This window comes from Staurois parvus, unplaced genomic scaffold, assembly GCF_062004578.1.
Source record: "Staurois parvus isolate SC_StPar_1 unplaced genomic scaffold, SC_StPar_1.0 ptg000020l, whole genome shotgun sequence".
Classification (NCBI taxonomy): domain Eukaryota; kingdom Metazoa; phylum Chordata; class Amphibia; order Anura; family Ranidae; genus Staurois; species Staurois parvus.
Window position 1 is genome coordinate 638,940 of NW_028317816.1, and position 20,130 is coordinate 659,069.

At 47.1% G+C, this 20,130-nt stretch overlaps 1 protein-coding gene across 3 annotated transcripts in view; it reads right to left on the reverse strand.

Annotated features, from left to right (window-relative positions):
- NUP214 (nucleoporin 214) overlaps positions 1-20,130 on the reverse strand; it is a 183,128-nt gene that overhangs the window by 60,268 nt on the left and 102,730 nt on the right. For all 3 annotated transcript variants that reach the window (XM_089686965.1, XM_089686952.1, XM_089686957.1), the window contains 2 exons: positions 16,821-18,482; positions 16,601-16,671 (listed from right to left, as the gene is read on the reverse strand). In XM_089686965.1, the coding sequence (XP_089543091.1) occupies positions 16,601-16,671; positions 16,821-18,482 (1,733 nt within the window). The remainder of the gene's footprint in view (positions 1-16,600; positions 16,672-16,820; positions 18,483-20,130) is intronic.

Below are 20,130 nucleotides of genomic sequence, written 5' to 3' on the forward strand. Positions count from 1 at the left end.
TCCGCCTCTTCAGCAGCCAGGCGAAGAAGTACTGGCGAGGAGAGTGGCTCGGTAGCCGGTCTAGAGACAGGTCTGTCTCCTGACCCACACGCAGCCGAGGGGGCTAGTAGTGACGCGGAGACCCTAATTGATGATGATGAGGCTGATCGCACTTGGCAGCCTCGTCGTCATCAGGCTATTGCTTCCGCAACATCAGGAGAAGAGAGTGCCAGCTTGCCAGCGAGCAAAACAGTCGGTGGGTTGCCCAGGAGGCAGCAGGGTCGCAGCAGTGTCAGTGGAGCCAAACGGCAACGGAGTAGAGCACCAGCTCCACTGCAGCCTACCACGACGGCCAGTAGTGGTGCCGGTGTGCACGGAGGAAGTAGCAGTCAGCCAGTGAGGAGTAGCGGGGGCAAAGTTTCCTACTCGGCGGTGTGGCAATTTTTCGTCACGCCGCCCGAGGAAGTAAACGTAGCCGTATGTCGACTATGCGGCCAGAAAGTCAAGCGTGGCCAGGGGGCCCATGTTGGGACTACAGCGTTGCGTCAGCATATGCAGCGTCGCCATTCGGTGGCCTGGGAAAACCGTGATAAAGATACGGCGGTTCTGCCTGCCCCAGCCCCCGCTCCATCACCCGCTCCGTTACTTGCTCCGTCACCCGACGTCAATCGCCCTCTATCAGCCAGTCAAGGCTCCAACACCTCTGCTGAGGGGAGTTGTCGCTCTTTGGCATCTTCCGCTCGTTCAGATGCTCCTTCTCCTGCTACTCCTCTTCACGGATTCCGTCAGCAGTCTTTCTTGGAATCCGTTTCCAAGAGACAACAGTTTGCGAGCACGCACCCGACGGTGCAGAAGCTGAACGTCCTCCTGTCCAAGTTGCTGGTGCTGCAGTCCCTCCCTTTCCAAGTGGTGGACTCAGCACCTTTCCGAGAAATGATGGCTTGTGCCGAGCCGCGGTGGAGAGTGCCAAGCCGGCATTTCTTCGCCAAAAAGGCAGTGCCAGCCCTGCATTCACATGTAGAAGAGATGGTGGGCCAGTCTTTGAGCATGTCGGTCTCTGCCAAAGTGCACGGCAGCGCCGACGTGTGGAGCTGTAACTACGGTCAGGGACAGTACATGTCATTTACGGCCCACTGGGTGAACGTGGTGCCGGCACAGCCGCACCAGCAACTTGGACAGGTCACGCCGCTTTTGCCTCCACGTTTGCACGTCCTTGGTCCAGCAAAGATGTCCGCCTCTACCACCTCTTTTTCCGCCGTGTCCTCAGCCGCCACCCCTGTGCCAAGTCCCATTACCCGACCGGCATATCACATGTGCAGGGCGCAACGGTGTCACGCTGTGCTGCACCTGGTATGCCTTGGCGAACGTAGTCACACAGGGGAGGAACTTCTGAGTGTAATGAACAGAGAAATCGACAGATGGCTGTCTCCGCACAAACTGAAAATCGGAACCATGTTGACCGACAACGGAAAGAACATGGTGTCTGCTCTGCGTCAAGGAAGGTTGTGCCATGCGCCATGCATGGCTCACGTGTTCAATCTGGTTGTCAAGCGGTTCCTAAAATCCACCATCCCACTGCAAGACATCCTTAAAATGTCACGTAAACTTTGCATGCATTTCAGCCATTCCTACACCGCAAAGCACACCCTCCTTGAGCTGCAGCGGCAGAACGGAATTCCACAGCATCGCCTGATCTGCGACGTTGCAACAAGGTGGAATTCAACCCTACATATGTTAGACCGCCTTTACGAACAGCGAAAGGCCATCACCGATTTCCTGATGTTACAAGCGGATAAAGGTACTCCCCTGTGTAACTTAGATGTCAGCCATTGGCAGCTCATGCGTGACACCTGCCGCTTGCTCAGGCCCTTTGAGGAGGCCACGCTATTCGTGAGTCGGCAGGACTATGGGATGAACGACGTCATTCCTCTGTTGCACGTCCTGGAACAAATTCTGTTAACAATGGCTGGTCAGGGTGCGGTAGACGTGGCGCACAGATCTCAACGCCACATGACCCCTGTGGGGGCAGGACAGGAAGAAGAGGAGGAGGTAGAGGAGGACATTGGTGCTCAGGAATTATTGAGTGAAATGGGTGGTTTTTCCACTCAGCGGACAGGAGTGGAGGAGCAGGAGCATCTGGTAGAGGAGGAGGAGGAGACAGAGGACCCAGACGCACCGTGGCAGTATACTGTGGAGATGGAGGCAGGGAGTCCCTCGCATTCCTTGGCACAAACGGCCCATAGCATGCTCGGTTGCTTGCGTAGCGACAGCCGAATAATAACCATCAGACAGAGGGATGACTTTTGGCTGTCCGCCTTGTTGGACCCTCGCTACCGTTCAAAAATGGTGGCCTTTTTCACACCTGCTGAGAGGGAGGCCAAAATAAAGTACTATAAAAACCACCTATGTAGTCATGCAGTATACAGCCCTATCGGCCACTTTCTGGCATCCAGTTGCTGTAGCCCCCATCACCACACTGTGCCACGGGCCCCTGTACCGCCTTCTCATACTGCTGCCAGATCCATCCTCTGCCATGTGCGTCTTTGTCGTCTGCTCACGCTGCTGGGTTCTAGTTTTAAACCTAGGCCTGTGTATGGCTTCCGAATACTGCTGCCTCCACCGCCACCCTGCGCCATGTGCCTCTGTCGTCTGCTCACGCTGCTGACGGCTTCCGCTTTTTAACCTAGTCCTGTGTATGTCTTCCGAATACTGCTGCCTCCACCGCCACCCTGCGCCATGTGCCACTTTCAGGTCTCCTTACACTGTTGGTGGGTTCCATTTTGTGATAGGGTGCTGTATGGCCTTCCATTGCTGCTGCCTCCACCGCCACCCTGCGCCATGTGCCTCTGTCGTCTGCTCACGCTGCTGACGGCTTCCGCTTTTTAACCGAGGCCTGTGTTTGGCTTCCGAATACTGCTGCATCCACCGCCACCCTGCGCCATGTGTCTCTGTCGTCTGCTCACGCTGCTGACGGCTTCCGCTTTTTAACCTAGGCCTGTGTATGGCCTTCAATTGAAGCTGCTTCTGCTCCGCCACTCTGCCATTGGACTCTTGATAGTCATCTCCCCACGCTGCTGCTGGGGGGACTTTTTAACATAGGCCTCTGTATGGCCTTCAATTTTAGCTGCTTACGCTCCGCCACTCTGCCATGGGCCCCTGTACCGCCTCCTCATGCTGCTGCCAGGCCCGTAATCTGCCATGGGCCCCCGTACCGACTCCTCATGCTGCTGCCAGGCCCGTAATCTGTCATGGGCCCCTGTACCGCCTCCTCATGCTGCTGCCAGTTCCACAGTGTGTCATGGGTCCCTGTACGGCCTCCCATTGCTGCTGTCTCCATCGCCACACTCTGCCATGTGCCACTTTCAGGTCTCCTCACACTGCTGGTGGGTTCCATTTTGTCATAGGGTGCTGTATGGCCTCCCATTGCTGCTGCCTCCACCGCCACACTGTGGCTCCACACTCTGGTTTTGGCCCTGTGACTGCCCAAATGAGTGAAGTGTGCGGTGATTCTAAGATCGACGGCACTCATCTGCATGTCATACTGACTGACAGTATTATTTCTCTTCCCCAGCAGACTCCAAGGGCATTTAAATTAAAGGTACAGTGTTCTGCACTAATATAAAGGCTCTCTGAAGCCTAGAAACACCCTTTTTATAAGTTAAATTCGCAGCGAATATATTCGGCACGAAGCTAATTTAATCGGCGAATTCGGCGAATAAGCCGAACCGAATTTTTGAATAATTCGCTCATCTCTAGTCAGGATGATCTGTCCCCCTCGACGTATCTGCGCATGTGCCGGAGATCGCCGATCGGCTGCTAATGCCTGAAACTGGCACATGCGCAGATACGTCGAGGGGGACAGATCCTCATAGGAGACAGATTTTAATGCTACACCGGAACGGCGAGAGGAACGCGCGGAGCAAAGGTAAGTGAATTGACACAGGGGGGGCTTGGGGACTTAATATGGGGGATGAATTAATATGGGGGATAAATTACTATACGGGGGATGAATTACTATACGGGGGATGAATTACTATACGGGGGATGAATTACTATACGGGGGATGAATTACTATACGGGGGATGAATTACTATACGGGGGATGAATTACTATATGGGGGATTAATTACTATATGGGGGATTAATTACTATATGGGGGATGAATTACTATATGGGGGATGAATTACTATGGGGGATGAATTACTATGGGGGATGAATTACTATGGGGGATGAATTACTATGGGGGATGAATTACTATGGGGGATGAATTACTATATGGGGGATGAATTACTATGGGGGATGAATTACTATGGGGGATGAATTACTATGGGGGATGAATTCCTATATGGGGGATGAATTACTATGGGGGATGAATTCCTATATGGGGGATTAATTACTATGGGGGATGAATTACTATGGGGGATGAATTACTATGGGGGATGAATTACTATATGGGGGATGAATTACTATATGGGGGATGAATTACTATGGGGGATGAATTACTATATGGGGGATGAATTACTATGCTTACTATGGGGGAATATTACTATACTTACTATGGATGACACATACACATCATTCATCTACTCTTGGTCCGGCCCCCGGGTCCAATATATGAACCCATTGCGGCCCTCAAGTCAAAAAGTTTTTCAATAAATTTTTTTAACATTTTCTAATGGTGGTGTGCCTCGTGATTTTTTTCATGAAAAAAGTGTGCCTTTGCACAAAAAAGGTTGAAAAATACTGATCTAAGTCACAACAATAGAGGAGCACAGTCTGCTGAACATAATACTACACAAACATAAGATGTTGCCATGGTTTAATTGCACATAACATGTAAACATTCACAGTGCAGGGAGGAGAAAGTATGTGAACCTTTGGACTTAACTGGTTGACCATCCTTTGGCAGCAATAACCTAAACCAAACGTTTCCTGTAGTTGCAGATCAGACCTGCACAACGATCTGGAGTAATTTTGGACCACTCCTCTTCACAATCTGTTTCAGTGTAGCAATATTTTTGGGATGTCTGGTGTGAATCGCTCTCTTAAGGTCATGCCACAGCATTTCAATCGGGTTGAGGTCAGGACTCTGACTGGACCACTCCAGAAGGCGTATTCTGTGCTGTTGCAGCCATTGTTTTGTTGAATTACTTGTATGCTTTGGGTCATTGTCCTGTTGCATCACCCATCCTCTGCGGAGCTTCAGTTGGCGGACAGATGGTCGTACGTTTTCCTGCAAAATGTCTTGATAAACTCTGGAATTCATTTTCCCATCAATGACAACAATCCGTCCAGGCCCTGAGGCAGCAAAGCAGCCCCAAACCATGATGCTCCCTCCGCCATGTTTTACAGTGGGGATGAGGTTTTGATGTTGGTGTGCTGTGCCTTTTTTTCTCCACACATAGTGTTGTGTGTTCTTCCCAAACAACTCAATCTTGGTTTCATCTGTCCACAGTACATTTTGCCAGTAGTGCTGTGGCACATCCAGGTGCTCTTTTGCAAAGTTCAAACGTGCTGCAATATTCTTTTTGGACAGCAATGGATTCCTCCGTTGTGTCCTCCCATGTACTCCATTCTTGTTTAATGTTTTCCTTATTGTAGATGTGACAACAAAAATGTTAGCATGTGCCAGAGATTTCTGTAGGTCTTTAGCTGACACTCTGGGATTCTTCTTTACCTCATGCAGCATTCTGCGCTGTGCTCTTGCAGTCATTTTTACAGGACGAGCACGCCTAGGGAGAGTAGCAACAGTGCTAAACTGTCTCCATTTGTAGACAGTCTGTCTTATCGTGGACACATGAACATCAAGGCTTTTGGAGATACTTTTGTAACCCTTTCCAGCTTCATGGAAGTCAACAATTCTTGATCGTAGGTCTTCTGAGAGCTCTTTTTTGCGAGGCATGGTTCACATCAGACAGTGCTTCTTGAAACCAGTAAACCCAAAACAGGTGTGTGTTTTTTAAGGGCAGAACAGCTGTCAGCAACACATCCAATATCATCACACTGATTGGAGTCAAGGTTGGCTCACTCCTGGCTCCAATTAGCTCTGGGAGAAGTCATTAAGCTAGGGCCTCACATACTTTTTCCTCCCTGCACTGTGAATGTTTACATGTTATGTGCAATTAAACCATGGCAACATCTAATGTTTGTATAGTAGTATGTTCAGCAGACTGTGTTCTTCTATTGCTGTGACTTAGATGACGTTCAGAGCACATTTTATGCCCAATTCATATATATAATTGTGGGCATACCACACACTTTTTCTGGCAGTGATTTCTTTTTTTTTTTCATTTAGCCCACAGGCTGCATAAAAAAAAAACAAAAAACATAGCATATATACCCAACAAGGACCAGCGATGTACTGGTACATCACTGGACTTTATGTGGTTATACCAGCATGATGCCCAAGCCCCCGCTGCCTTCCATGGCTTTCTCGGGCAGTCCCGTGCCATCGGGGGAATCTGAGAATGCATCCGGTGTTTCTGCCAGCTGACCATAGAGCTGATTGGAGACCGGAATGGCGCCAATCATCTCTGTAGTCTAAAAAAATTGGAATCTACGAACATTTCATCACTTCAGTTTTGCAGGATATAAAACAGCGCCATTTGTAAATTGGGAAAGCGTCGGATCACACCAATCTTGGTGAGATCAGATGATGTAAGGCAGAGGACATAACTAGAGTCTAATAGACCCCAGATTTCTCAGAAAAGAATACTTGTCAATGCCTATTGCAGTCACAGGGGATATTTACACTCTCCGTGAGAACAAGAAAAGTGATAACAAAAAAAACTGCATGCGCAAGCGTTGACTCGGTATGTAAACAGCAGTTGCACCATACATGTGAGATATTGCCACGAACGTCAGATCAAGGGCAGTAATTCTAGCACTAGACCTCCCATGTACATCTAAAATTGTAGCCTGTAAAGGATTTTAAAATGTCGCCTAAGGATATTAAAAATGTATGCAGTTTGTTGCCATTGAACAGAGCGTGCACAGTTTTATAGCAGGTTAGGTTTGGTATCCATTTACTCGACATACCATCATCTTTTATATTTTACCAAACAATTGGCCAATATATTGTATTTTTAAAAAAACATTTTTGAGCATTTGAAAAATCGCTACGCGAGTACTATGTGACTTAAAAAATTGCAGCACCCACCATTTTATTCCCTAGGGTGCCTGCTTTAAAAAATATATAATGTTTGGGGTTCAAAGTAATTTCCTAGCAAAAAATACAGATTTTTTCACGTAAACAAAAAGTGTCAGGAAAGGATTGGTCTTTAGGTGGTTAGAAGAGTGAGTGATGTGCGGCATAAACTTCTAATACTGGGCATAGGACACCCCAAACTATTTGCTGAGAGGCATGTTGAGTCAATAGAAGAATTCATTTTTTTTTACCACAAGTTCTTGGAAAATGACAAAAAAAAAACTTTAAGTTGTTACTTAAATTATATATTGCTCACGCATGCCATGGGTATATGTGGAATTACTCCCCAAAATACATTCTTTCTTCTCCCAAGTATGGGGATACCACAAGACACTTTTTGGCAGTCTAGCTGCATACAGGACCCCAAAATCCAATAAGCACCTTCAGGCTTTTAAAGGGCTTTGTTTCCTCATTACACTTCATATCAAGTTTCGGAGGTTCTGAAATGCCAGAATAGTATGAAACCCCCCAAATGACCCCTTTTTGGAAAGTAGACACCCCAAGGAATTTAATAAGAAGCATGCTGAGTATTCTTGCAGATTGTGTTTGTTGCTACAAGTTTTTGGAAAATAAAGAAAGAAAACAAAAACACTTTTTTTATATTTTAAAACCCTGTGAGAAAAAAATTAGATCTGCAAAATACTCACCATGCCTCTTTTTAATATTTCAATATTTTTATTGAGAAACAAGCATATAAAAGCATAAAATGAGATAACAAAAAAAAAGTCCACCTACATGGTGGAACGAGATATAGAATCAGAATCATAACACTGATAGGCATGCAAAAAGATTATCGAAAAATGGCATTACAAATACACACAGAGTGCCATAACCATCAAGACATACAGGTTTCAGAAATCAATAAACAGAAAGTGAACCAAAGGAATGAACCAAATGTGACAGAAATAATTCAGCGAAAAGAGTAGAAAAAGAGAGAAAAGAGAGAAAAGAAGAAGGAAATTACTCCTAAGGGAAAGGAAGAAAATAAGAAGGGCGGGGGGGGGGGGGGGTGTCAGCTGTAGGACTCTCATGATATAGTAATGTAATTAATCCAAGGCTCCCAAGTCCTCTCAAATCTGGACATATCGTCATTGACAATACCTGTCAGTTTAACCATTATCCAGTTAAGTTTTTGTTTCACCCTGTCTAACGGGATCAAAGATTGTTTCCAACTTCTAGCTATGGTAATGCGAGCCGCCAGTAATAGGTATAAAATTGGTTTAGTCGAGTTTTTGGGGATGTCAGAGGGTAGTAAATTGAACAAAGCCACTTCCGGCGATCTACGGATACTAACTCCTGTTACGGAGTATATAAAATTGAATATGCGGATCCAGAACTTACTCACAACTGGACATTTCCACCAAACGTGGAACATGGTACCCTCTTGACCATAGCGTCAGAAACAGCTAGATGACACTGAGGGATACATTATGGCTAGGCGAGTAGAAACCAAATACCATCAAAGTAACGTTTTATAGTTGGATTCAACAAGATCAGTGTTAATCAAGATCTTCGATAGAATATGAGCCGCATTCGCCATGTATCTAAATCTAATGAACTATTTAAATCCCTCTCCCATTGGGTCATGTAGGATAATTTAGTGAGGGGATCAACCAACGAAGCATAAATAATGGATAAACGACCTCGCATCATCCCACTTGCCCCACAGGAGACCTCGAGGGAAATAAGCGCACAAGGTTCTGTGAGTAATCTAAGTTTGCTATTGATAAAAGAGCGAAGTTGGTGATATTGGAATATTTCTCCGTGAGGCATCTTATAATTAGTCACAAAATATTAAGGAGGCCGAGGATGAACCCCATCTAAATAGTCTCCAATACGTAACAACCCCTTATTAATCCACCACTGGAACCTCGAGGAAGATAGACCCGGGGCAAACTCAGGATTACCAAACACCAGGGCCAAGGGCGTATGCGGAGAGGAGAAAGGTTTACGAGCTCGCCATCTATCCCACACCGATAATGAATAGGATAGAGTAGGACACAAAATAGGAGGACGCAATACAATGGGAAGCCACATGAGAGTACCAATAGCATATGGATGGCACCAAAGAGCCTCAATCCCCACTCATTGGGGGACATATCCCCTGGCCGTAGTACACGATAACTGTGCTATTTGGGCCGCCTGAAAGTATGCTAAAAGATTAGGGAGTCCCAAACCGCCATGCCTCTTCAGAGAAAATAAGGTAGATTGGTAAGCCTAGGGTGTTTTCCCCCCCATACAAATCTAGAGACTGCTGCTTGTAGTAATAACAGTTCCCGTTTGGGGATCATGATTGGTAGTGTCCTAAAATAGTACAATAATCTTGGTAGAAAGGTAATTTTAATAGAATTCTACCGTACCAGGAAAGTGAGAGATCCTGCCAGTCTAGTAAGTCATTTTTAAGTCGTTTGAAAAGCGGGAGATAGTTGGCCTTGACGTCGATATAGATTTCGTAAGGTGAATCCCTAGATAGGGGAGAGAAATAGGGGCCCATTGAAAATCAAAATTTTCCCATAAGTAATGAGCCTCCAAATTGGGTAACGAGATATTTAAAGCAACCGTTTTAGATGAGTTGAGCGTAAGACCGGATGGAGGCCTCAGAAAACCGATGAAACAAATGGAAGAAACCAGGAAGAAATGTTTGAGGATTAGATATGTACATGAGAACATCATCAGCAAATAGGGCGCATTTATGAACCCGCTGACCACAGTAAATGCCCGATAGTGGGATCAGCGCGAATAACAATCGCAAGTGGTTCCATTGCCAACGCAAAGAGCAATGGAGAAAGAGGACATCCCTGTCTAGTCCCTCGTTCTATCAAAAAAGGGACTGATTTATATATTGAAAAATGCCACCTGATTGGTATTTGGGGTGTAATAAATTAGAAAAGTGAAAAGGTTTCCTCCCAAGTGGCCTTTCACCAGAAGATATCGCCCCTCCTTGTCCCGGATAATTTTAGATTCGGTAAAGGCCATTTGGCGAGAAAAGCAAAGCGCCATCGCCGTTTTTTCTCTGTAGCATTAGCAAAAAAGCAGAGAGGGTAATTTTTATGGATATAGCGTGGAGAGAAGGAGGGGGGAAAATGTGTCTCCTGTAAGGCAACTATATCTGCCCCAAGGGAGTGGTATGAGCTAAAGGCCTGTATGCGTTTGGATGGGGAATTAAGCCCTCGGACATTGGGAGAAATTAGACGAATACCTCCTCTAGTTGACCGTAGGGAAGACATTATAAGTAATTACGGAGCTAATCAGGATAGAGACCCCTCGTTCCCGATAAGTGAAAAGGTCCTTAAGAGTCCTTAAATGTTGCCAGCTGACCCCAGAGAAGAACAAAGAAAGACAAAGAGAAAAATCGGAGAAAAAGGGAAGAGAAAGGAAAAGACATTTGGAACACAAAAGTCTGAATATCAAGTAACCGCGGTACACGAAACAATACCATATAAATGAATCAAACAATGTACTAGGAAAAACAGAGCAATAGTCCTGTGGTGGAATGGATCTGCCCAGAGAGACGATCTCAGGGAAGAGTCTTCCAATCAAGGAGAGCACAAAGACACTCTCCGGCACCAACAATAACAGTAACCCATCAGCAATAAATCAAAAGTATAGTGCATAAAAATATAAGAACACAACAATGAAACCGTTTGAAATGGTATTCAGCAAACAGATGCAATATAAACCCCAAGTCCTGCCCACAGCTCTCCCGCCAATCCCCCCACACCAATACAGCAGCAGCGGCCAATGCTCTTAGGAGCCACAGAGAGGCCACCACCAATCAACACATCACAGTGAAAAAGTCCCCAAAAGGACACGGAAGTTCAAGAGATCTTCTCAGGTGGGTTCCGGGACCCCCTCTTCTTAGATGATGGTGTAGTCCACAATGGCTGGAGCAGCGGAGGTCGAGGAGCTGATCCCATAGGGGAATGAGATGCCGGACTGCGAGAGATAATACCCAGCTGAAGCAGCAACTCCTCGCCATCCTGGAATGTAGCAAACCCAAAGGACTTTCCATTAAGAGTGAACTGCAGATGAAAAGGGTAGGCCCAACGATATCTAATGCCCTTTTGAACCAAGTGAAAGAGTACTGGCTTAAGGGATCGCCGCTTCTGGATAGTGGCCGGAGAGACATCAGCAAAGATTTGTATCTTGTGCCCCGTAAGCTCTAAGTCCGGATTCTCCCTGCCATACCGCATAACCGCTTCCTTGACCTGGAAAAGATGAGGCTTGACGATGATATCCCTAGGAGGCCCCCCTTGCCGGGGGGGGGGATCAATGCCCTGTAAATACAATCTATCTCAAGATGAAGGTCATCAATGTCAGGCAAAGCAGACTGCATGAGGGTGTGTGCACAGCTAGTGAGCTCCTTAACCGACTCAGGGAGTCCTCGAATGCGAAAATTGTATCGCCTGGCCCGATTCTCCAAATCATCAATTTTAGAGTATGCTTCCTCCAGGCGATCTTGCAAGTCGGTGATCATGTTAGAATTTTGGGAGACACTATGGGCTGTCACATCAACTTTAGCCTCAATACTGTCCAGACGGTAGCCCAAGACCTGAAAATCCTGCTTAAGGTCAGCTGCCAATTTTGAGGTAGCTCTGTCCAGTTCGCGTTGCAGCAAATTTGTGAACCGAGCTATCAAAGTCGCGTCACCAGAATATAGAGGCGGGTCAGGAGGAATTGTTGGTGAGGAAGCCGGGCTGTCATCTGCAGGCTCTGGACCGCTATGCTGGCTGGAGAAAATGGCAGCGATCTCACTGCTCAATGGCGAGGAGGCAGGGGAGTCACAGCCCAAGGAACAGGCCAAATCCTGGGACTCTGGTGGTACAGGGCTGGAAGGTGACTGGGGGGACTGCAGGGAGGCACTCACCCCAGCTGGTGATGCTGCTGCAATCCTCCTTGGTCCAGTGTGGGAAGAGGTGCTCATTTTCTCCCTCTGGGGGAGAGGTGCTGCCGTGAGAGAGGCAGAGGAGGCACCAGGAGCCGCGGGCGCCGATCCGGCCGCCATCTTGGATCTTCCAGTCCCCGGCATCTGGGAGCCTCCACGGCTCTTCACCGCCGTTTTTCCGGGCATTATTTTGAGTGCCCGAGGTCTGGTTCAGGACTGGGGGGGGGGGGGGGGGCCCGGGAGCGAGGTAGCACTATGCCCTTATATGGACTGCTATCGGCGCTGGAGATGTGCGGAGCTAATGCCGGGACATAAGGAAGTGAAATGAGGAAATTACGTACGATCAGGCTTTCAAAGGGGATTTCGGGCTACTGTATGTGGCTAGGCTCCCAAAAAGTCTCACGCATGTGGTATACCCATACTCAGAAGTAGAAGATAATATTTTGGGGTGTAATTCCAAATATACCCATGTGTGAGCATACTCACACATGGGTATACTTCACTAACACCCCCTTCCCTCTCTCCGACCACCACCTCCTCATGTTCTCCATCTCCCCTTCCCCTAACTCCCCCCCCCCCCAGTGCGCCAAACCATCACCAGCCGCAACCTCCGCAACCTGCACCCGGCCCCCCTCCACTCGGCTGCCAACCGCTTACACGACAGCATCCTTCCACTGTCATGTCCTGACCTAGCCACCACCGCGTACAACGACTCACTATCAGCTACCCTAGACTCTCTGGCACCCCTTACCACACGCAACATCAAACCCAGACCGCTCCAACCCTGGCACAACGACCATACTAAATGCCTCAAACGTCGCAGTCGTGCGCTGGAGAGACTGTGGCGCAAAACCAGGTCCCCTCATGCATTCTCCCTCTACAAATCTGCCTTCCTCACCTACACCTCCTCCCTCCACGCCGCCAAGCAGGCCTACTTCGTTAACCTGATTAACACCCTCTCCACCTGCCCTCGCCGACTCTTCTCCACCTTCAACTCCCTGCTCTCTCCCCCCCCTCCTCCACTCAGTACCTCACTTACCGCCCACGAGATTGCCACTCATCTCCACAACAAGATTGACGCAATCCGCAAGGACATAGTCAACATGCAATCTACCTCCCCATCTAGCCTCCCCCCTTCCATCACCCCCTCATCTCTCCCCTCCTCTGACCCCGCAACGGCACTGCCCCCCACCACACCCAAGGCCCTGCCTACCGTAACCCCCCCATCACTGCACTCCTTCAGCCCTACTACCACTGAGGAAGTCAGCAGAGTCTTCTCAGAAGCCCGCCTCACTACCTGCCCCCTGGACCCTATCCCCTCTCAACTCCTCCGGTCACCCCCCTCTTCCCTCATCCGCTCCCTTACCCACATCTTTAATCTCTCCCTCTCTACTGGCGTCTTCCCCTCCCCCCTAAAACATGCACACATCACCCCCATACTCAAAAAGCCCTCCCTGGACCCCACTGACCTCAACAACCTCAGACCAATTTCCCTGCTGCCACTCACTTCCAAGCTCCTTGAGCGCTTGGTCTTCGATCGCCTAAGCGCCCACCTAACTGACAGCAACCTCCTTGACCCACTACAGTCCGGCTTCCGTCCCCTACACTCCACCGAAACTGCCCTCCTCAAAATCACCAACGATCTACTAACCGCCAAAGCCAAAGGCGACTACTCTGTCCTCCTCCTCCTAGACCTCTCCGCGGCCTTTGACACAGTTGACCATCCCCTCCTCCTTAATAAACTACTCTCCCTTGGCATCAGAGACACCGCTCTCTCTTGGTTCTCGTCCTATCTATCCCAACGCTCCTTCAGCGTTTCCTACAATGATACCACCTCCTCTTCCCTCCCCCTCTCTGTTGGGGTCCCCCAGGGCTCTGTCCTTGGACCCCTTCTCTTCTCCATCTACACCTCCTCCCTTGGCAAACTCATACACTCCCACGGCTTCAATTACCACCTCTACGCTGATGACACTCAAATCTACCTATCCACCCCTCACCTCACCCCCACATTCTCCGCCCGCATCACTCACCTCCTAAACGACATCTCTGACTGGATGTCGCTCCATTTCCTCAAGCTCAACCTCTCCAAAACCGAGCTTCTCGTCTTCCCCCCAGCCTGCGCCCCCCCCCCATCCTTTCCATCACTACCAACACCACCACCATCAATCCCGCCCAGCAAGCCAAGGTCCTTGGCGTCATTCTGGACTCAAACCTTTCCTTTCAACCTCATATCAAATCACTCACAAACACATGCAGGCTCCACCTCCGAAACATCGCCAAGATACGCTCCTTCCTTACCCCAGACACCACCAAACTACTCGTACACTCCCTGATTATCTCACGCCTTGACTACTGCAACTCCTTCCTCACCGGCCTACCCCAGTGCAGGCTCTCCCCGCTTCAGACCATCCTGAACTCAGCGGCTAGACTCATCCACCTCACCAGCCGCTCCACCTCTGCCACCCCCCTCTGCCTCTCCCTCCACTGGCTCCCCATTGCCCAACGCATTAAATTCAAATTGCTCACCCTGACCTATAAGGCCATTCACAATACTGCCCCTAACTACCTCACCGACCTGATTCCCAGGTACCACCCTACCCGTACCCTTCGCTCTTCACAGGACCTCCTTCTATCTTGCTCCCTGGTCTCCTCCTCCCACGCACGACTGCAAGACTTCTCCAGGTCCTCCCCCATCCTCTGGAACTCACTACCCCAATCCATCAGACTGTCACCTTCCCTCCTCACCTTCAGGCGCTCCCTGAAAACCCACCTCTTCAGGGAAGCCTACCCCACCCTCACCTAACAGCCACTGCCCTTCCCTCCTCCTACCACTCCATCCCGCACAGCCGTTTCCTCCTGTGCCTCTACCCCCTCCCTCCTAGATTGTAAGCTCGAAAGAGTAGGGCCCTCTTACCCCTTGTGTACTGTTTGATATTACTGTTCTGTTTCATGTATTGTCCCCCCCTCTATTGTACAGCGCTAAGCAAACCCTTTGGCGCTATATAAACTCGATAAATAAATAAATATATAATATACCACTAAACTGTAAAACTGTAAAAAGAAAAAAAAGAAAACTATTTTTGTAATTTTCCAAAAATGTAGGCGGAGGGCATCGTGATTGATGTTGGATCTACTCCGGGGGACATTCTTTTATTTTCCTTCATTCAATAAAGGACATGTCAAAGACTGTCTCCTGTCTTTTTTTCACACTACACTTTTTTTTTTGTGAATGGGTAGCGGTACCCTGTACCACATACTCATTCACATGGAGGAGGAGGAGGGGGGGGGGATCTGGGGGCCCCCTTGCTAAATGGGGCTTCCAGATTCTGATAAGCCCACCACCCGCAGACTCCCACAACCACCAGCTAGGGATGTGGTGAAGAGGCCCTTGTCCCCATCAACATGGGGACAAGGTGCATGGGGACAAGGTCCAAGCCCCCCCCCATGTTAAGGGCACATGGCCTGGTATGGCGCTCGCTTGTCCCCCCTCCTTCCTGACCTGCCGGGCTGCATGCTCGGATATGGGTCTGGTATGGATTTTTTTTTTTAATTTTGGCGTGGGGGTTCCTCTCAAAATCCATACAAGACCTGGAGGGCTTGGTATGGATGGAGGGGGGAACCCGTGCCGTTTTTTGAATAATTTTTTTTTATTTGCCGACAATTCTTTTACTTTTAGCTGTCAGTGGGGAACCCCGCTGACAGCTGGAACATTAACGCATGGTTTTTACTACTAAAATACCGCATGACTTGATAAAATAACTCATGCAGTATGTTAGTAGCTTTTTTTGGTGAATTCAAATTTCTATTTTTTTTAAAAAAATGCTATGCAGTATCCTACCGCATACTCGGATGCAGTAAGATACCGCTTAGTGAATTGTGTCCAGTGAGCCAGTCGCCGGGCCCCTACTGACCCTGGGCCCTTGGGCAATGTCAGAATGGTCAGTCCGCCCCTGCACCATATGTATGTTGTATACTGCATAGTCCTGACTGCTGTACTGGATACTTCACATAATCCTATCAACATAAACATATCAAAATGATAAAAAGCCTATGCTCTTTTTTTTATTATTATTGTTAGGGCATAGAAGCTTTTTGAAAGAAAACGCGGTTCTTCAGCATGTCTCTACTACACCTGTAAAATGTCCATAATTTTTGACAGTTCCCTCTATTAATCCTGCAGTCTCTGAAATTCTTCTGCAGTATTACATATACTGAATATTACGTGCGGCCCTTTGTAAACATCAGGGGTCATGACTGAGGTCCCCTAAACCTTGTAACTTAACACCTGCTCTAGCTGATTTTCCATACTAACAACTTACAGCCTGCTGACCACAGTATCTTGGCAAAACAAATTGGTTGTATAATAGGATGAGATATTCCCACTAGAGTTTCCAAATCCAGTAAAGAGTTCAGGAGAGAAGGAACCTTGATTTACACCATCAAAAAAAACTTGAATCAAAAAGAGCAACCCATTTGAACCTTGACCCTATAAAGTCACATCCGTACACAAAGAATAAAAAAAATGTATACCTGTCCAAAGACGTTTGCATCGCCACTTTGTGATTGGCCAAATACTGGTCCAGTGGAATTGGAGCCAAATGCTAGAAAGTAAAAAGCAAAAAGAAAAAATAATAATGCATTCAATGATACTTTTCAATTTCACTTCCATTAAATTCTTGAAGAGGGTCAATGTCACAAACATCACTTTCAGGTTTAAAAGGACAAAATCATTAATGTAAGCAATACGCACCTGATGGTTGCCCAAAGCTGAACGCAGAAGATGACGTTGTTGTTGTAGATGAGCTTGCACTGCCGAAAATAGGAGCACTCTGCCCAAATGTGGAGTTCTGGCCAAAAACTGCGGTGCTGCTCTGTCCAAATAGGCCTCCTCCAGCAGTGGATGCACTGTTGCTGCTTGGCAGTTGCCCAAATGAGAGTGTACTTGACCCGCCTGTGTTTGCAGGCCATCTAAACAGACTGCCACTACTACTGGTTGCAGCAGTTGAAGCAGGAGTCTGCCCAAAGGCTGGTTGTGATCCATAGGCTGATGGTGCAAAGGAGAAGCTGCTGGCAGAGCTAGCTGGTGCTTTCCAAAGTGATGCTGTTTGACCAAACGCAGGCTGTCCAAAGCCTCCACCACCATCTACTGATCCAAAACTTGGTGTGCCAAAGCCAGAAGTAGTAATTCCAGATGTGGTGGTTGATGTACTGCTTGGATGACCAAACAGAGGAGTACCTGTACTAGGTGCTGGGGCTGGGCCAAAGAGAGAACCAGCTGTTGTGGTTGGAGTAGGTGCAGCTATTACTAGAGGCTGGCCAAAAGAAGATCCTGTTGCAGTAGACCCTGTAGGTGCAGATGTGACCTGTGTGCTGGTTGGGCCTAATGTAGGAGTGGATGTAACCAACACTGGAGTCTGAGAAGAGGGTCCCTCAGAGGTAGTAGCTGCAGGAAGAGCCAGATGACTGATTGATGTAGGTGTGGATGTGATGGGGACATTTAAATTGGAACTTTCTGTGGTTGAAAAAACGGAAACAGGTGTAGTTGTCTTAGCTTCTGTAGCAGGTTGTGTTTTAGTAACTGTAGGTATGACAGCAGGAACAGTGGTCATTGTTCTTCCAGCCGCTGCAGAAACAGGCTCCTTACTACTGTCTGTTGTGGCAGCAAGCAATGCTTGCAGCTGAGGAGGGAGCACCACAGGCTCATTCAATGGTTTTTCAAGTGCTGGTTGCTTGGCCTCCACAGATGTGGAGCTAGGTACAGGTGTAAGCAGTGCAGCAGAAACTGTTGTTGTAGGAGTCTGAAGTGATGTTGAAGGCGCTATGAAACCACCAAAAGGCAGAGATGATGTAACTTGCACTGTGGACGAAACTTCAGTTACAGATGTTGCGGTGGCTGGTGTTGCAAATGAGAAGTTCTGCTTAATGCCACTAGAATTAAACATGCCAGGTATCCCCGTGTTTGCAAATTTCATATTACCAAATATGGCTGAAGAGCTGCTTGTCGTTGAAGCTGGTTCTACAGGTTTTGAAGGCTGAAAACCTCCAATGGCTGTCGAAGAAGCAGCACCAGAAATTTTTACTGGCTGTATTGGCGGAGTGACTTTAGTAGGCTCTGTTTTAGGTACTTCTTCAACCTGACCAACTCTCAGTCCTGAAAAACTTCCCAGAGTCTCTCCACCAGTGAAGGTCTGTGCAGCTGCTGCAGTGCCTGCAGCAGTAGATAGTGATGTAGTAGGTGGAGGTGCCTGGACAGAGGTTGGTCTAGCACTTGTAGAATCCGAGGTGCTAGCAGTGGTGTTACCAGTGCCTGGCTTAGGGGGCCCAAAAGCAAAGTTTGCTTCAGGTACAAGGCCAAACTGGAATTTGTTTCCATTGCTGTTGGTTAAAGGGGTTGGCTGGCTAGTGTCCTTTACTGAAACAACAAAAACAAAAAAGATTGCTTGCATGTGCAATTATAAAAAATGTAAGTCTTACTAAATAATAAAAAAGATACGCAATGACGTAAACAAAAAAGTGTGGTTATGTGAAGGGAACCTTCTATTGAGAGAAATATGGTAGCTGCCATTGCTGACCTTCGTCTAGAACAGCTAGATCCCTAGTGGTTTGCAGCCTCAAAAGTAAATCCACAGAAAGCATGTACCAAGTGTAGCTAGAGGAAGGTCTAATCCCACCTGAACACTTGTTTTCAGGGTCAAAAGCTGCTAATATCTTTGGATGAATATAATGGTAAGAAGACTTACAATTTCAGCTGAGTTCAGGAATGATAGCCTATGTATGGTCTTAAAATAAAGTTGTTTTTTTTGTTTTTTTTTAAAGAGGAACATCAGAAAACAGCATTTATGTTTAGCATAACGCATATGGAATTTTTTATTACTATGCATTACTTGCTGATTAAAAAAAACGGATTTTCTTTCACTAAAAGTTAGATTGCACAGATTTTATAAATTTACTGCATGCATGTTATATTACTGCAATCTACAGTATATTTCAAATAGAAGTGTCAACCATTATAAGGATTTTCACATTAAAAAAGAACCAATTAAACTTGACTTTAAAAAGGTATAATAACAATGAACTTCCCTAATTTGTCCATTTTTGTCTGCTCAAAAACATTTTGTTATAGCTGTTCAAGAAGTCCAAAAAACCTATTGATTGTGCCAGAAATGGAGTCACTATGTTTATGCAGCATGTACTAAACTAAAACCTCAAACACTGTTAACAGCCCTGCTCAGTTCTCCTCTGTGAACTAAAAATGAAACACCTTCCCTATATTATGGAGATAAGAAGGGTATGTGTTGTGTAATCCTAGCACACTGCCTATCCTAGGGTAACACTGTTCCACCTCAGAGTAGATTGAGGGAACCTTGTTACCCTAGTACAGGAAGTGTGTTACTGTCAGGATCACCAGGTGAAAAATAAAAGGGGAAGCAAAAGCCTGAAAAAAAAAGAAAACACTGAACGCAGCCACTACATCTAAGGACTATTAATCTGCAATACAATAGGGTTTTTGTACTTAATGTAAAATCCTTCTCTTGAAGTCTATTGTGGAACACAGGAAGTCTTTCATCTTCAGATTATCCTGATGGCTACAGGATTGGATGCTGACAAACAAAAAGACTGTAGGCCAGCCCAGGTTAACCCCTTCTACTACTTGTATACCTCAGTTTTGAAGTAAAGCAGTATCAAGAAGATGACCATAAACATGGAGAGGTGAGACCTGTGTCCCTCAATGGACTTCAATAAAAAGATAATCTTTGGCGAGTACAATAAATCTTTTTTTCTTTCTGGTCTTTTGAGGGACACAAGGGGGTTTATTTACTAAAGCTGGAGAGTCCAAAATCAGACTCCCTTCTGCATAGAAACCAATCAGCTTCTAACCTCAGCTTGTTCAATGAAGCTATGGCAATGAAACCTGGAAGCTGATTGGTTTCTATGCAGAAGTGAGTCTGATTTTTGCACTCTCCAGCTTTAGTAAATAAACCCCAAGGAGTCTTTCACCTTTGGGACATCCAAAAGCAGTTAATCTGAGGGGTGGACAACACAGCAAACACTAACAGGCC